The 17,617-nt window shown below is 39.8% G+C and overlaps 1 protein-coding gene across 2 annotated transcripts in view; it reads left to right on the forward strand.

Moving 5' to 3' along the window:
* Positions 1–14,661, forward strand: part of PTPN4 (protein tyrosine phosphatase, non-receptor type 4) — a 128,058-nt gene extending 113,397 nt beyond the window's left edge. For both annotated transcript variants that reach the window (XM_025209352.1, XM_025209353.1), the window contains 2 exons: positions 2,062–2,197; positions 6,670–14,661. In XM_025209352.1, the coding sequence (XP_025065137.1) occupies positions 2,062–2,197; positions 6,670–6,756 (223 nt within the window). In that variant the 3' untranslated portion in view covers positions 6,757–14,661. The remainder of the gene's footprint in view (positions 1–2,061; positions 2,198–6,669) is intronic.
* The last annotated feature ends 2,956 nt before the right edge of the window (positions 14,662–17,617 follow it).

Here is a 17,617-nt window from a genome sequence, read left to right on the forward strand (position 1 = left end):
TCTTTCCTGCCTATGCAGGGGGTCGGACTCGATGATCTATTGAGGTCCCTTCCGACCCTAACATCTATGATTCTATGAAACGGGGCCCATTAAACTGAAAACCCCTCCTCCAAAAAAACCCAAAAACTTGAAGACTGCTTTCTTTCAGAAACTGAAATTTCTGGTCACGACAGGTTGATGGGAAGTTCTGTGCTGGGCAGGATTACCGTTCATGGTGAGCAGACCACACTTGCCTGACCAGCAAGTGGAGCTCTGGGAAGTCTACTCCTTTGAAACCTGGAGTTTTTGGGTGGGCTGTTTTTTAACCACACTCGTGAAGGTGGCCCAAAACTGGATCCTTTCCGTTTTCCTGAGCCTGTTTCTAAATAACTCTCACATGCTGTAAGGCCTCTTCACACAGGTACTCAGAAGACCAGGGCCATCTTTTGTACTTACAGGAACTCGATACCACACAGCTTGTCTACTCTTCACTCAAACATAGTCATTACTGATGCGTTGGGAAGAAACCAGGCACAGTGCCACAAGCCAGCCTCTTGGGGCGACCTTTATCCATCATACAGAATTTAACAAAAGCTTTTGGCCAGCCATATCACTATATTTTGTCAAGTAAATAGCCTAATCCAACTTCTTTCCTGTATAGTACTGTGTAAATGAGGTAACAGGATCTTATTACCCAAGGGCTCCCTCTGCTGTTGGAGAAGATGCTTAACTTAGATCCCATTTTATCCTTGCCCTGCAGCAACAATCAGCTGATTGTCGGTGGAGGCAAGACTGCACTGGGGCTCCAACTAGCCGTAGTGTTGTCCCTGCTGACTGACCATCAGCCGATCATCTCCTGGCTTGGGACCATACCAGGACCAGTCTCAGCCCTGGTGCGGTCCCAGACCAGTTGATTGTTGAGTACTCAGCTTTCAGGCTTGCCAATGCAGGGGGAGCCTGGGATCGTGATCTCAGGCTTCCCCTGGACTGGCAAGCAGGGTATGATTGGGATCCTAACCCCTGTCCCACAGTTGCATGTCTTGCTATTCACATGAAGCATGGTAGGAGACATAATTATTGGGATCAGGGATCAGATCCCATTGCACCTTTTAAATGAACATCTGTCATCAGCCTCAAATGCAACTTTCATCTAGAGTTGTTACAGTAATTGTCACGGGTTTGGGGCTCAGCACACTGATGTCTGCCATCTTCCAAGGCTGCTGAAAAGTTTGGATGAACAGTGAGTTTCCACAAGCTTACTGTGACCATAATACCCTTCAACACTAGGTCTAGATATTTACATAAAATGCCTTTCTCTTGCCTAGTAGGTCAGCTCCATTAGACAGACTTGTTTTTACTGTAAATATGATCTGAAAAGGGGTCATAATGAAGCTTCTCAATTGGTTGTTTTTTTAGAGAAGTCAATCTGCGTAACAAGCTGCATTTCAATATATTTTCTAGTACTCGGGCACCCATTGAATACATGTATTTTACAACATGGTGCAATGAGCAGCTTTCATGTAGTCAGTTAAAATTTCAAATGTAAATAGGTTTTAAATAAGTTATAGCAAAGCATCCTATCCTGAAAGCCATCTGATTTCATAGTTTAAGAGCAAAGACATGTAGAACTTGTAACAATGGAAACCTAAAGTAGAAGTGTAAAAATATGTACGTTGTAGGTAAGATGATGTTATTGCTTTATTGTTACCCAAGTATTAGAACAGCAAATACTGTAAGGTAACAATAATATAAGGTGAAATTGTCCATTAATGTCACTGATAGGTTTTATGGCAAAGATCTTGTTCGGTGCTTTGAAAAGTCGTCTCCCCTGTGTGTTACTTTTATATCCAGACAGGGCTGAATTGTTACAGTAACATGCATAAAATCACTTGCCTCTCATCTTCCAGTATAGTTGGCTGTCATCAGAAGCCTGCAATTAAAATAATCATAGATGTCCACCTTGGGTTTACTTAGGAATTTAAGATGTTGATATTAAAATTCAGCTTTTTGCATTTTCAGGAGGATAATGTTTTTCTAAAAAGTTTAAGGTGAAAAACTTACTGACATATTTTCCTTTTACAGTGCTGGGATTGGACGGACAGGGGTTCTTATCACGATGGAAACAGCTATGTGTCTAATTGAGTGCAATCAGCCTGTTTATCCATTAGATATTGTGAGAACAATGAGAGATCAAAGGGCCATGATGATCCAAACCCCTGTAAGTATATTATGTTTGCTACAGTTAAAATAGTAGTTTCATATCCCATTGCATAACTGTTTCATCCTCACAGGAAACAAGAGGGGATACCTACAATTTTGAAAGAGGGCACTTTAACTTAGGGCATAGACCACTCTAACAATTACACTGGTATCAGATGATACCGGTGTAAGTTGTTGCACCGTAACTGTTGTGCCTGTTCGGGTCTTATGCATTCATGTTGTTATAAGATGCAACAGTTATGTCAAAGTAGTTGGTGCGTGTTCCTGAAGTGGCAACTTCTCCTCCCCTTTTAAAGTGGTTGAAAGTTATGTCTATCCATGGCCGTAGAGTGGATAAAGCCTTGGTGCCCTCTCGACCAGTGCTGCTCAACTTATTCAGCCCTGCTGACCGGATGAACAGCACAAGGCCACTCTGCAGACTGGATCCAGCATGGGGTCAGTTTGAGCTGTAAGCTGCACACCAGCCTGGTCCTGCTTAGCACATCCTTCCATGAAGTGACACTGCCCACCAGCTTGGGCCCATGGGCCATAGGTTGAGCACCACTAATCTAGAACAGTAAGATGTAAGCCATGTTGACAGAGTGTAATTCTTGGTATTTCTCTGAAGGGGAATGCCAGACATGGGAGAAGGGAGGTGGACAGGAGGAATTGGAGTGCATCTGCAGGGAATGTAGAGAGGTGCAGGAAAAATGGGGATGTGGGTGGTACAATCCAGTTACCTTATGCTGCTCTGACATTGCAAAGGCCAATGTTAACTCAACCTTATACTGATTCAGTAAAGGAGAAATTGTAGGAAAAAGGTAATAGCATATTTACTCAAATCCAAGATAAGATTTAACTTAAGGAAAAGACACCTCACCTTAGATTGGATGTGGTCTGGGGCAGGTATCTGCTGCAGGTTTGACTCCAGCCCTGACCCCAGGGAGACCATGCAGTGCAGCCTCAGTGGGAAACTCGGAACAGACCCTGCAGCAGCAGGGGAGCTGCTTTGGCTCTGGGGCCAGGGCTGGAGCTGCCACTGCCATTGCCACTGCTTCCTGGCTTGACTGGAGTTGGAGCCAGACCTACCACCTAGGGTGGGGGCCAGGTGGGGCAAGTGGCTGGGGAGGTAGGCATGGGTAGGGCAAGTGGCTCTGGGGGGCAGGTGCTAGGGGGTGCAGTCATATTGCCTGCCCCCCATCACTGCTTGCCCCCGCCTTGCCCGCTGCTGCTTTCCCCACTGCAGTGGTGGCTGGGGATAGATCTGAGGTGGCGTTCCAATAATTGTATTCTGTACATGGAAAATGATACCATGTATAATTTTCTGTGTGTAGAATCTGTTTATTGGGAGGGGGTCATCTTTAATGTGAAGTTGTGGTACTTCAAAAATAATTTTACTCTATTCTGGGACCATCAATATTAAAACGCTTTAATCATAACCCTATGGTAGTGCTAAGCGTCACATCACAGCATCTGTTAGAAAGAGTTTGGGTGCTCTCACTGAGTATTTCCATATCTTAACATATTTGGATTTAAGTCTAACTGTAAGTCTCTGTGTTTTTCCTGGGTTTTTGTAATGCTTAGTTTTAAGAAAATGACAATATTTCTATATTTTTCCCTAAATCACTTGTGGTCTGAATTTTAACTCCATTATTCCATGGGGAGTGGGTTGAGAATAGGTTTAAAATCAGCGTAGTAACTTATATCAGTATCAAAGTCAGATGCTACTTCCATCTGAGATCTGATCCTGTTAACTCTTAAAGAACATAAGGCAAAATTTATGAAACCCCTAGTGCCTTACAAGCCTGAAGGTATTATGGACAGATGAAACAATTGCACTGAGGTTAAGAGGAGTGGGTGGAACTTCCTGCATCTCAGCTGCTGTATAGTATCTATTTCTTCTGTCCATTGTAAGTGGAAGCTAAACTGCAGCAATTTAACCCTGAATGAAGCAGCTGTTAAATTACACAGTTGAGCTTCTGTTTTGTAGGGTAGAAAAGATGCATGGAAACAGTGGCGTGGATTGCTTTGAAATGCATAAAGTTTCCTCTCCCTTTAACTCAACAGAAATGTCTTGTCTGCTCATACCCACTATTAGTTTGACATATTATCAGTGGGTCCTAGGCATTTCTGTCACTTAGATGTTTTTGATATGTTGCCAATGAACAGTTGTACACGTTTTATTCACAGAGGATAATGTTTTAATTAAAAATGTTAAACGCAATTTTACATCTCTTCCAGGATAACAATTTAGTTCCAGCTTATTACAGTAACTGTAGGATGGTTCACATCCTTGTTGCTGTTCTTCCAGGGAAATCTGAGGGGAGTTTAGTGCTTCTGAACACACGTTTGTCAAATAAACTTCTCTTACATGGCCAGCAATATCTATATCATAAGTCCCTTAATGCTTTCCAGTGCTTTTCTTTTACTAAACAATTTCACGTTCCCCTGCCTTCTTCTGAAAGATGTTAGATGAACAGCGATAGAGGATGTTACAGAGTATAGATGCCCTACATATAGTGTAAGGTGAACTGTTTACTATACTATCTCTTCCCAGATGTTTAAAAAAATAATTGGATTGTTTTCAGTGTTAAATCTCTGTTCCTTTTATAGTCCCCCTTAATTTTAATTATCTGTTTTGGTAGATGCCCCTTTGAGCTTCAAACAAAAATGTCAGTTTGGAAAGTGGGCTGACTTGTTTGAAGGTCCTTTCCTTTCTGAAACATAGCTGCTCCAAAACAAATTCCCGCCTTAATTTTTCACCTTAAAGCAATCTGGGAACCACATGCACTTGCTTCTTATAGCATTTTGCCTGTTAATTTAGGTAGCAGAAGTCTCTCCTGTGCATCCAAATCTGTATTTAAGTGAACCAGAAATTCCTTCATAATTAGTGTTCCTGTTTATTTCATGATGTAGCATGCAAGGTTGATAATTACTGATCCATCTAAAAGTCTCTTGATGATTCATTTACTCCCTATGTGGGATGAAATATGTCCTATTGTGTGAAATGTTTTTAGCTGGATTTGTGTATATCCACTGCATATGTAGAAAAGAAGGCAGCCAAGTCTCCATAGGTTAGTTCTTTCTTTACTGATTATTTTCCCATTGTGTTCTGATTTTTTTTTCTGACTGTTTCAGTATTATTATTTTTTAAATCCGTATTAAATTCTCAGAGAAGCAAGGAATCTGTGGTTGCAGTAATATGAATCCATTTAACTATTTCATCAAAAGTGCCATGGATAGAATGAAATGATATGTTTTAATAGAAGATTCCTATAAATAGCGTGTCCTCATGAGTCTGTAGTCTTTCTCCTGCCTTTGCACATCCTGAAAGCTACATGTGCTGCACACAAGATGGCACTGTGCCATTCTTCCACCTCGTGTGCGTGTTGTAAATCAAGGGGACGCTAAGAAGAGTAAGTCTTCTAGGGGAGTCTTCAAACAACACTAAGAGCAGGCTAATTTATACAAACACTTATAAATCTAATTATATCAGTGCACATCCAGTGAGATGACAAAAAACAGTTACATTGCTAAACCAAGTGGCTGGGTGAAATAAATATATTTTAAGCAATTTGAAAGCTATAAATACTGGCTTTCCTGTGGTTTATAGTATTAAACAGCATTAGTATTAGCCTTGGTGCTTTGCAAGATTATGGCAGTGGTGCAGCTGGGGTGGGGTGACTGGGGCCAATGCCTCAGGTGCTGACTTGCGGGAAAGGGGTACAGAAAAAGAGTCCGACACCACAGCTGCATGATCACACCATCGATGAGGTGGCAACTGGAAGTCACCACTGTCCTTTGTGTGGCAGCTGCCCCGGGCACCCGGCCACCTTGTTACATCTCCAGATAATGGCCTTACTTAGTGGTTCAGTCTGATTATTGTTTTACTTTTTTCATTCAGTTAAGGCATGGTTTTAGTGACTTGCATCTCAGGAGCTGCTAAAGCTGAATCTGAATGCTTTATTGTGAAGCATTTGGAGCCAGGCTTTTTCTGGCATAAAGCTCTGCTTTCTTATCCTAGAGCTATGACAAATAGAGGAAGGTAATACTTCAGAATTGCTGGGGTTGGGGGGATTGGTACAACACCAAGATACTTTGTAAGAATAACTCTTAGGCTGTTAAAAGGGGGGGTGGAACATTTAAGACTAGTCAAACTGCTGCAGGGGATGAAGGATTACTTAATTATACAAGTTTTGGGAGTGGTGCAATCGTGTGTGTGCACGTGAGTAAATATATACATTACTTGTTTTCATTAAAATGTTCCAGTTTGTGCTTTGTAATAAGACCTCAGTGTAAACTCTTGTTCTGTGTTCTCTAAGCATGCTCCTCAATAGGGATACAAGTGCCAAGCCCCTGCTTTTCGGTGAGGTGCAGAGGTCACCAGTCTGCCTTGTGAGGATGATTGGTGCCTTAGAGACCTCTCCTATGTCCAGTTTATAGTGTTCCGTTCTGTTCATTTTCCATTAACTTAGTCCACCTTCTTTTCAGAGTCAATACAGATTTGTTTGTGAAGCTATTTTGAAGGTGTATGAAGAAGGAATTGTTAAACCCCTAAAGACATTGCTACATAAATAAAGAGCAAAAGGCCTGGGATACAGATTGAAGAATCCTGTCCTCTAATAAACTTGGCAGCCTTCATCGTGCCATAACACTGCTTGCAGGAAATGGTATTGGAGAACAGCAAAGAATTGACAAAGGACTTTGAAGACTTCAGCACTGTTGCACTTTATGTTGAAACAAAAATCAGTCTCTAAAACTCTATAACTTTCATGTGTTTGAAGACTTTATTTTCATGCTTTGCTCCGAACAAACAAACTGTAAACTGAAAGAACTAAGTGTGTTCAGGGTAACTTCCGATATTTCATTGTAGTGCCATATACTCCCCCTTCTGATTCAATTGCTACAAACAAGGCTTGGAATTATTTCACTCTGTTATACACCTACATCTTTAAAGAACAAAAAACCAACAAAAAAATACACTAAGCTATGGTCTCTTCCAGTGCTAGGTGATTTGCCATGTACAGATTCTCCACTTTTGTTTTTTTTTTTTAAAAACATTAGCAATATTGCCAATATTAGAAACACACTGCCTACTGATGCAGCACTTTGCCCTCCATCCTGTTTTGAGACCAGCTAGTTATTGAAGGAAAGTTGGCATCTGTGTTAACCCAGCAGTAGCTGCATAATGCCCACTTACCAGCATCTTGTGAAATATAAACGATATTGCTTTGAGTTAATGACACGACTTAGTGCCCAACACTGGTGTATTCGGATTCACTTGAGTTAACATTACATCGTGGGAACTAGTGCATGCATTATGTCTTAACCCCTTAAGTGCCTTGAGACTTACAATGTACGTCTAATGAAGAAGGCACTCGTATGACCCTTTGGGGGTAGTATCATCCTTTCATATTTTTTCTTCATGGGTTCACGTTTTAAAATGGCCCTTGGTGCTTGGAGTATGTTACTGCAAGGGGTCACAGAAATACCATTCCCTCTTTCCTTTTACAGGTACCTGCATGCTACTACAGGTAGCAAAAGCACCTCTGCCTACTTAATGAACAGGCATTGTTTGCTGCTGTGTAATTTTGTGGAAAATCCGACACATTCCTTTCAACTGGTAACTTTTATTAGCAGCTTAACATGAAATGCCAGTAGGTTGTTAGAATTTGATCCTCTCTCTTACCCTCCCATTGAGAGAAGCTATCTCATTTGATTAGAATATACCTTTTTTACAGCACTGATACTTAAGCTTAAACTTACAGTCAAATGTGATTAATTCCTTTCCATCCCTGTTAACTAACTATTTTTCTAAGTCATCATCAGTTGATTTCAAGCCATGTTCGTACTGGACTGCTTTTTTTTTTTTTTTTTGAGTAAGACAAGACTGTCACATTTCCCAAAATTTTAATTCCTTAGTAACCCCAGTCATTTTCTGTTATCCTTGTGGAAAATTAAATTGTTCCAGTTTGTATGTCTTGTTTCTTATTTAAGTCATTAGCATGTGTGTAACAAAAGACTTATGTCTCTGTCTGATACAGTATCTGAGCTCATTCTAAAGATGTGTATATTTTGTCCCTTTTAATACTTTTTTCAAGTATGGAAGAAGCCAAGTGGTAAGCAAGGTGTCCATCTTGATATACAGGAAGAAGAGATTCAGTCACTTTCTACACTGCCCTGTAAAAACCTAATATTACGTGCCGTGTATTTAAAAGTTTTAAGTTATTTTATTGGTTTCCAGAAAATTATTATCTGATCAGTTTTGTTAATAACCTATATATATTGCCTAGAATTAAAAGATGAAAAGTTCTAAGCTGAAGAAGATTAAATATTGTAAAATTCTTCTATATAATACACTGTGTTCCTTGGACAGCTAGAAAAGACCACAGTTGTGAAGGATATGAGTATACAACCAATTTACTGCAGGTCAGAAGGGACTGGGCTTTACTGAATATCAGCTGCTCTATGGTGAATGCATGCATGTATGTATGTATACTCTTACCACATACTGTGTGGTAGTCAAGTCATGGCACGTACACACTCAGGTCATGGCATACACAAGCAAACTCATGTGTGCACACTCAACTGGAGTCATGGCACATGCATGCTCCTGTCAGCTTGTGCGCGTGCATGCACACACATTCTCTCTTTTTCTCTCAAGTCATGGCACATACACACCCGCACACACTCAAGTCCAGTCATGGCACGTGTGTACACATTCAAGTCGAATAATGGCACATGCGTGTACACACACTACCTACTGTGATTTTAACTTGCAGTTCCTGCAGGGTAAGAGCATGCCATGGGCACAACACAGGGCAGCTAACACATGGCAAAGCCCTTGCCCCTTTTTATACTGCTGTAAATTACTTGTATGTCCATACCCAGGATTTTCAAAAACCAGTGAAAATGAATTCAGGTAAATTGAAGCTTTCGTTTCTGAATTTGTGACCATCGAGAGCCACAATGCCAAATAAAGAGATATAGAGTTTTAAATATTTTTAGAAATAAAGGAGAACATAATATTAGATGGGCTATTGCCCCTGTTTACAAAGAAATTCTACTACTTATATTTCTAGATTTGAGATTTGTGTCTATATTGTCCCCCAGCGAACAGATGAATCTTATTTGATGAAATTTGAGTGTAAACTGAGTGCTGCTGCCAGAAAACTGACAATGTGGCCATGGTTCCTGAAGAAATGGGTGGGAAATTATACCCACGTTGAAACTGAGAATTAATTAGTCAGAATGGGCTACCAAAAACCATCCCGGTTCAGTTTGTAACCTCCAGCCTATAAGAGGTGTGCCATCTTATGTCTGCAGGGGTGTTGGTTGTAGCTGTCCTGGTCTAAGGATGTAGGTAGATGAGGTTCTTTGAGTAAATCTGATATCTTTAATTAGACCAATGCAAATACTTGGGGAAAATTCTTCTTTGCAAGCTTTCAGGTACAAACACCTTATGTCTGCCATACTTGGAAAACACCTGTGAGGGCCTGGATGCCCAGCATCTAGGAAGGCACTGAGAACCATACAGTTCAAAAACTGTATCTAGTGTCAGTTCAGAGATCAAAAATAGTTTTGTCATGGGCTTCTATTTTGACAACTAGAAAAGTAGAAATGATGATTTAAAGGTGCTTTCTGTGAAAATATTTAAAAAAGAGGTTCTCTCTTTCACTGACTATATTTAACAAAACACGAAAGAGCACAAGATGTTTTGCCATACCTAGATGCCCAAGAATACATGGGAAAGCACCTTTGGATACCAAGCCCAACAGCAGCTGTTTCCATTTTGATGGCCAGGCAAAATAAATGTTTTACCATTTGATTTTAGAAAGAAAAATAGTAGGGCTATCTGGTTTGAATTTCAGTTTTAATTTGCAGCAGACATGTTACCCTGTAGTGAAAGTTTAAGATTTGATCTTCCTTGTGACAACATCTTGAGACCTAACGTTGGTTAGGTGGAGGACTAAATTAAATTAAGCACTTAATATCTAAACATTTAAATTAAAAAATATACATCCATTATATTAAAATGAACTATCTTCATAGTAAATATGTAAACGACAGTAATGGAATTGCCCTTTTTATATACCTTTATTGAGGGAAAGCATGATAGAGAGTTTATCGCAACATTGGATAGTGTTGGTGTATGGCATGTTTAAACACTCTATGTGAGGTTGCCAAAGCGGTTTGAGTTCACACGACCCATTTATACCACAATTATACGTGGAATATATTTATTGGCTATTTTTTATTATTGTGTTGGTTCTGGATGGAGGCAAAAGAAACAGATTTCTTTGTCTGAATTAACTTCAGTTGATTTAATATACTAACTAGCTGTAGTGGGGGAAACAAATCCTAGCTGTATGTTAAGTGAGCTGGTATGGCCACCAGCTGAAAAACAAACATCAGTGAGTTCTTAGTTACCACCCTACATGCTTCCAGGAAAATTTAGAGTTTGTTGGAAAATAGTGAAAAACCATCAATATCTTTTTAACACCATTAAGCATTAGTACAACAGAATGATGTTCCTACCAGTTGTGGTATAAATGGCCTTGAAGTATTTTTCTATGGCCATAAAAGAAAGTCAGACAGAACTGCTAAATATTTTACCTTGGGTTATGAAGATCTGTATCATTATCCTCAAAAGGAAAAGAAAGAGATATTTTTTAGGTTTTTTGTGTTTCATGCTGTACAAAACATGAATGTATCTTACAGACATAACGACCTATGCGTGGTTAATGTCATGACTGTTGGATTTTATGGATAATTATTTTCATACCATTTGTTTAGAAGAAAAAATTAGGTGGGTGGGAAGAAAATGAAACAAAAAAAGTTAAGTTTCTAAAACTTCCATTATACAAATGCAGTTTTTTAAAGGTCAAGCGGTTTTCATTGTAAATAAGAGCAATATTATGATGGTTTTGTGCCAATGTATAATGAACAGGCATTTTTGTTTTCCTTTTGGCTTTATGATTGAAAACTGCAACTGCCATTTATTATTTCAAGTAGCTTTGAAGGTTTTTAATGGATAAATTTGGGGCTCTAGAGGTGGGGTTTTGTCTTGTTTTGGTTTTTTTGAGTGTTTGGGTTGGAGGCATGATTTTTTTCCCAGTTCTTTGGTTTTGTTAAATATGAAGTAACGATCAGGTAGCACCCGCATCAGATGTCAGCCATTTTCTTTGAAAAGTATGATTTCAGATAAGCTAATTTAATGAATTTTCCCAAGATTTGGTGATATTGAAATTGGAGTTGTTTGGCATTTATTGTTAAGCAATAAAGCATAGTGCTTCTCTCCTGTTTATTCCAAAATATGCTATCTCAGTCACTAGGAACAAAAGCTGTGATTATTCATCTCATTACATTTAATATCAGTTGATGTTTCCTCCAGGTTTCATCTAATGAATTAGATTTTGAAATGATTTTAGTTGATGTTCTTCCTGCTTCTTTAGGGAAGCACTTCTTTAGGATAGCGTCTTAATCACACAGCCATCCTGCATCATTACAAGGGTTAAAAAGCAGTTGGAGGCAAGGGGAGATGTCTATTGTGGAACCACGTAGCTGACACCTTCTCACGGGGAATCAGCAGAAACTTTGCGGTTTCCAGGGAAGGACCAAAAAGCAGCTGAACTCCGCAGTTCCACTGCACAGGGCAACAGGAAGTGAAAATGGGTGCGTGGAGATGCTGCAGCTCTTGGCACATAGAGGAGCTGAATTGTGTGGTATTTCCACGCCACTATAGTGTGTGTTGGGGTGAGGGCAGGTGGAGGATGTTCGATGGTTCAGGGAAATAGCAAGACTATGGTCAGTAAGTCAGCAAACTGTACAGATCCACCATCTCCAAGTAAGGAACGTGATATCCAGTCCGTGTGCTGTAGTGGTGCCTGCAGAGCTGCTGTGCAGGTGACCCACGGCCCAGGTTTTGGGGGGTGAGCGAGTGGAGGATTCTTGTCCCAATTTCCTATTCGATTTCCCCAAACTTTGTACAAGTGACAGGAAATTTAACCCCTGGAGTCTGTTTCCAATCTCGCACGTTCCAGGAGTCCATGTCCCTGCTCTGCTATACGTTACGCTCTCTCAGAACAGCTGTTTGACTAATCTTAGTAGAAGGCAGGTAGATGTGCACTGTTATAGACTAAAAAAAGAGATGTATAGTACAAGGTTTTACAAGCAGAAAGAAGGCTTATATCATTGATTTTAATAGCCAGCTTTCCTTTAAAGTAAATATGGCATGTGTTTTATGATGGGAATAGCTCTTGTATGTGGTATGGGTTGGTTTGTTCTTTTACCATTGCCACACGCGATGAAGCAATATGGGGGTCAAACGCTAAAGCTAAGTAACCGTATCCATTATGTAATGGTGAATCCCACTTTATCTGTTGAAACTGTAAAGAGAAGTCTATTAATGGTGTTGGGGAAAGTGCTGGGAGGGAAAGGGGACTTGTTTGCCTTTAACAAACCTACTTTTTCCAATCGTACGTTGTCATACCATAGTAGTGTGCTGAAGCTGAAATGGTTGGATTAGCGGCCTTCAGAGGTGGTAATATAATAACAGCTGAAGATCACCTCTCTGCAGGTTACTGGCACCACCACAAGTCAGCGGCCTTCTTCAAAGGAGGGGTGAAACGGTGCATGGCTACAGCCTGCCCCTTTGCATGTGGATATCTTCCATCCATTGTAATCCAACTTGAGAGGAATTGTTCTTTTAAGAAAAAAAAAATACACATGGATATGTTGAACCTTGATCAGCTGGAAATCAAATGTACTGGTTACTTTATGAACCAGATAATTGGAAGAAAACAGCTTCAAAATCCCTCAGTCTGTGAATAAACCTCAGCACTCATTTTTGCTTTACAAACTTTGGCTGACAACTTCTGTTGGTTGCATTACTTCATATTTAGCAAGTTTTTACTTTTCTAAGGCTGTTTTTTTCCCTAAGTTTCTTGAATTTTGAATAGTAGCACTTTATCTGAAGCTTACTACTGACTGAATAATTGAACAAAATAAATTGTTATGGATTTGGGGAGAGATGCTAAATTGATTTCAGCGGAGTTGATTTGGATCATACCCTGATATGAATGCATTATGTTCTGTTTCTGATATATTTTCATTCGTCTCTGAGGGACTTTCAGATAACAGGTTATGACAGTTCTAGCCTTTGAATTTTTTTTATCAAAATAATTTTAGGTTTGATACTAAAAAGGTGCAGACACAAATTACAGGGTACCCTTAAATTCATCTCTGTTCTCTCTCAGCTAGCTGCAAATGAGCTACGTTTACTGTAAATGTTTCTGCTTAGCATAATTTTAACGTTAGGTAATTACCTGGAAATCAGTATTCTTTTTTGTACTTAACTTATTTTGAGTTTTGATAACTACAGATAAGTAGATTATGCACAACAGTAATTTTTTTTTAAAGTCATAACCCTTTTACTCGTGGGCCAGAGGCCTGAAACATGAATGAAGGGGTTAAAACAGTTTACATTAAGGTGTTGTTCTCTTTATTAATTAGAATATATTCACAAAGACTAGACTACAAAATGCCCAGTGCAATTATCCCAGTACATTAGGGCTCCACAGTAACAAAACGTAACATCATTTTAATAAATAAGAAAAAATAGGTTTTATTTTCTACAGAGTAGTTTTAACTTCAGTTCAGGTAGTTCACTGACTTGTGATCTAGTTTCAACTAGCAAATTTGGCAAGGCTGTTTTTGTGTGTTTTTCTGTAACAGGTGCTATACTCTATGTGTAAATACAAAGGGAAAAAAAATCTTGTCTGGATCATATTCACAGTCATATAGGTGGCAATATTTATTTGTTAGTCACGGTAATGAGTTTGCATTTTTGGCTGCAGCTTTACATTTGTCTGATTTCAACTGAGTTTCATACTGACATGACTGACAGTGTAAAGTAGATCCTCTCCGTTGATTAACTACTTTATTATTTATTCAGCCTAGTTCTATTATACATATTCCTATTAATGTTAAAAAATGTTTTTTTCCCCATAAGTAGACACTTGCCTCCTTGAATTTGTATGACTGTTCATCAAAGAAACCCATTCAGAAAACACAACGTCTAGGCCGAGCAGCCAGGGTGGTCAACTGAAATGACAAACTTGAATTTGGTCAACACTGGACAATGTGAAAAGAACTTCAGCTTTTGTCACTGCAGCTACTGTATGCTTTAAAGGGCCTTATGTATTTGTCCTCATTTTAGTAAAAAGAAAGTTCTTGCCATGGATACAGTACACTAACGTCCTACAGAATACCAGCAGCTCCCTGGATAAATATGCTAATTAACATTTAACAAGTCTTGTTTTAGTCTTAAGAACAATTTCATTCTCTTTTGTGAAATAAATGCTGTTATGCATCTTTTGTGGATATATTTAATTTCAATTGACAAATAGTTGTCTAGGTACAAACTTGGAAAAATACATATAGTTTCCTTGTGGATCTTAATTGTTTAATTGCAAAATAAAGATGTGCTTTAGTAATTTAAAGTTTAATATTTTTGGAGATTTTCTTGTTCTTGTACACATGATTTTGTTGGGCTGTTTTTGCAAAACAGATGCAAGTGAATGCTAACCCTTGTATTCTCTATTATAGCATATGGTATCTCCACAGATACAGGTCCTCTTTTCTGTAGGTCATGGATCATGTGTGTGTAAACAGTACTGGTTTACTGCTGCATTTACAGGAGTGACGTTATCTGCGTGTAGAATAAGCAGGATTCAATCAATGGAAGCCAAAGTTGTTTCCCTGGTAGTGCGTCTCTGCTGTGCCCTAGAGGAAAGTTGTTAACAGTTATAGAAAGGATGAAGTTTTTGCAGTTCTTTTCAGAGTAAAACATCTTTGCTCCGTTGAGGTTACAGGTAAACAGATTAAAGTGGGAGGGTATGGGAATACGGATATGAAGAATGACTATTCTGGAATGAAGGTTACGATGGAGTGAAAGAGTTGCTTGGTTGACTGGAAAAAAAAATGAAAGGATGTTCCAGCCAAATTGATCAAACCAAAAGCAGGTGGAAAAGACTAAAGGAAATATTAGGAGAGAAGGGTGGGAGAGGTCTCCTGAGTGTCAGGGGAGGGAGCTAGGAGGAAAAAGTGCCACTGAAATGTAATAAAATTAAAATGTACGTCTTAAGTGAGCGTGAGGCGGTTGGATCTGATATAGTATGACGAACCACTGCAAAAGTGTTCAAGGTGGAGATGGGATGAGACTGGAGGACGGCGTGGAGTGGGAAGGCTGGATAGAAGACAGTAGTCACACTTACGTGAACAGCACATACACAAGTCTTTGAGTGGTGAATTGTAATGGGGACGTGTAGTGTGGACCTTAATGATATGCAAGAGTTACAAGGGTCATAACTTGCCAAGAGACAGGATACTGGGGAGGAGAAGAGAAAAGTTGGGTGCTGCTGAGGTTAGCAGGTTAGGGAAAGGGAAAGAAAGGTGAAGTTTTCAGTGGCAACAGAGAATGGACCTTGTAGGAGAGATTACATAAAAAGTTTGGTTTTAGAACGGCTGAATTGGGTGGCATGAATGGTCCAAGGACATCCCAGAAGTGCCAGGTCATTTGTTCTCCATAACACCTTTTATTTTTTCCCCCCTCTTCTGAGAAATGACATGCTTGTAGGTATCCCTCTGAGCGCGAAACACAATGGCTGTCATCACGTAGAGACTGATCCACAAGGAACCGAGCTGAGAGCACCCTCTTTTCACACAGATGGCAGATCAGGCGCTCTGTGGTGCGAATATGCAGGTAATTTGGGAGTGTCCAGGAGAAGTGAAGATGACACATTTGCCATCCTGTTAATAAATGCATTTAGTTTCCCATTTCCTCCCACAGCTTTTCCAAACGTGCACGTTTCCTGATAGCAGTGTGGGGGCAGGAAGATTCCCAGCCTTCACTTTCAATACAGCATGCAAACGTACGCTTAGCATCCAAGACACACCTTTGTCTAGACTAAACCTCAGTCTGAGCTTCCTGCCATGCTTACTTTGTTCTAAGGTTTGAGTCCTGGTCTCTAGTTCCTCCTCAGGGAACCTTGCTCAGATAAACAAGTCTGGTGTTAACAAGATCCACCTGCCACTGTATAAGCAGAAATATTTTGCAACATTTATATAAACACCTGGTTTTAGCAGGTGGCATTTGATGACACAATGGAAGAGGTCAGCATATCCAGGCAGTGTTTAAGATATTTCCAGGTTTCTGCATCCATGGGTTTTTGGGTTTTTTTTTTTTTTTTTTTTTTTTTTTTTATCAGAATGCAGGTCTGCTTAGCTAATAACGTCTATCTGCACCACACCAGGCTTTGCTTACAGTATTAAAGGAAACCAGCAGAAATGGTTCCAATGGAACCAAACTCCCCACAAGTTTGCATGGTGCATTTGATCATCAAATATTGTGTCCATCCCTGAATTTGAGGATTTGGTCCTGATACCAGATCTGAAATCATGCCCTAAGGCAATCTGCTAGCAATCAGTTTGTTGGCAAGGAGAGGCTGAAGACCTGAAATCAGTGCCTCCTGTGGAATTTCACATCTTCAGCATCCCCTGCAGGTGTGGGAACTCGGGCATCTGTCATGCTTTAAATTGTGGGGGCCAACCTTTTTTGGCAGGTATGCCAGATAAACCCTAAATGCCATTCCAGTCCCTTTCTGATTCAGTCTGCTGTTCTGCTTTCTGCTCAGAGCCCTGGGCTCCGCCTGTTTTGCTCTGCGTTCTGCTTCCTTCCCTTTGCTGCCTGCCTAACTTGCTGCTTTGCTGGCTGCTTCCTCCCCATCTGCCTCTCTTTTGCCTGCCCCAATCTGCCACGTGCCACACAGAGGCTGCCTACAGCATTGTCAGGTGTACAATAATTATCATATTTGTACAATCATTTCAACCCTTATACGACAGGTAATCCTAAAAGTGTTCAAAATGTATGATTATTTTTTTGTCATTACATTTGGGGGGGACGCACAAAAACTTAAGTCACTCCACCAACAATCAGCTGAGCTAGCTTACGTGATCATGTGATCTCGCCAGTTCTCACTCGCGTTGAATTGAAATTTGACAGGGGCTAAAGTGAGGGTGAGTAATATTTGCCATTTATCTTTAACCTGGAGACTTACAGTGAGCAATATAAAGTAACTGCATAACAATCACATAATTAAATCTCATTGTGTAATAATACTAAGAGCTTTATTTTAAATGCTATGTATGGTCTTAAATCAATAGAAAGTCAAAGGGGTTTCGTGCTTGCCTCATTTTTAAATTCCAAGCATGTCCCTAATACAGTAAGTGGTAAAATAAAGTGTAGAAGGTTTACAATACACAGACATGAACCGCAAAATGGAGAAAAGAATAATCATAGTAATAAATTTAGTTTAACCAGTCGGAGAAAGAGTTAAACAAAATGTCATAGCGGGCAGTGTCAAGTAGAGTAGCACAG

This window comes from Alligator sinensis, unplaced genomic scaffold (assembly GCF_000455745.1).
Source record: "Alligator sinensis unplaced genomic scaffold, ASM45574v1 scaffold1133_1, whole genome shotgun sequence".
Classification (NCBI taxonomy): domain Eukaryota; kingdom Metazoa; phylum Chordata; order Crocodylia; family Alligatoridae; genus Alligator; species Alligator sinensis.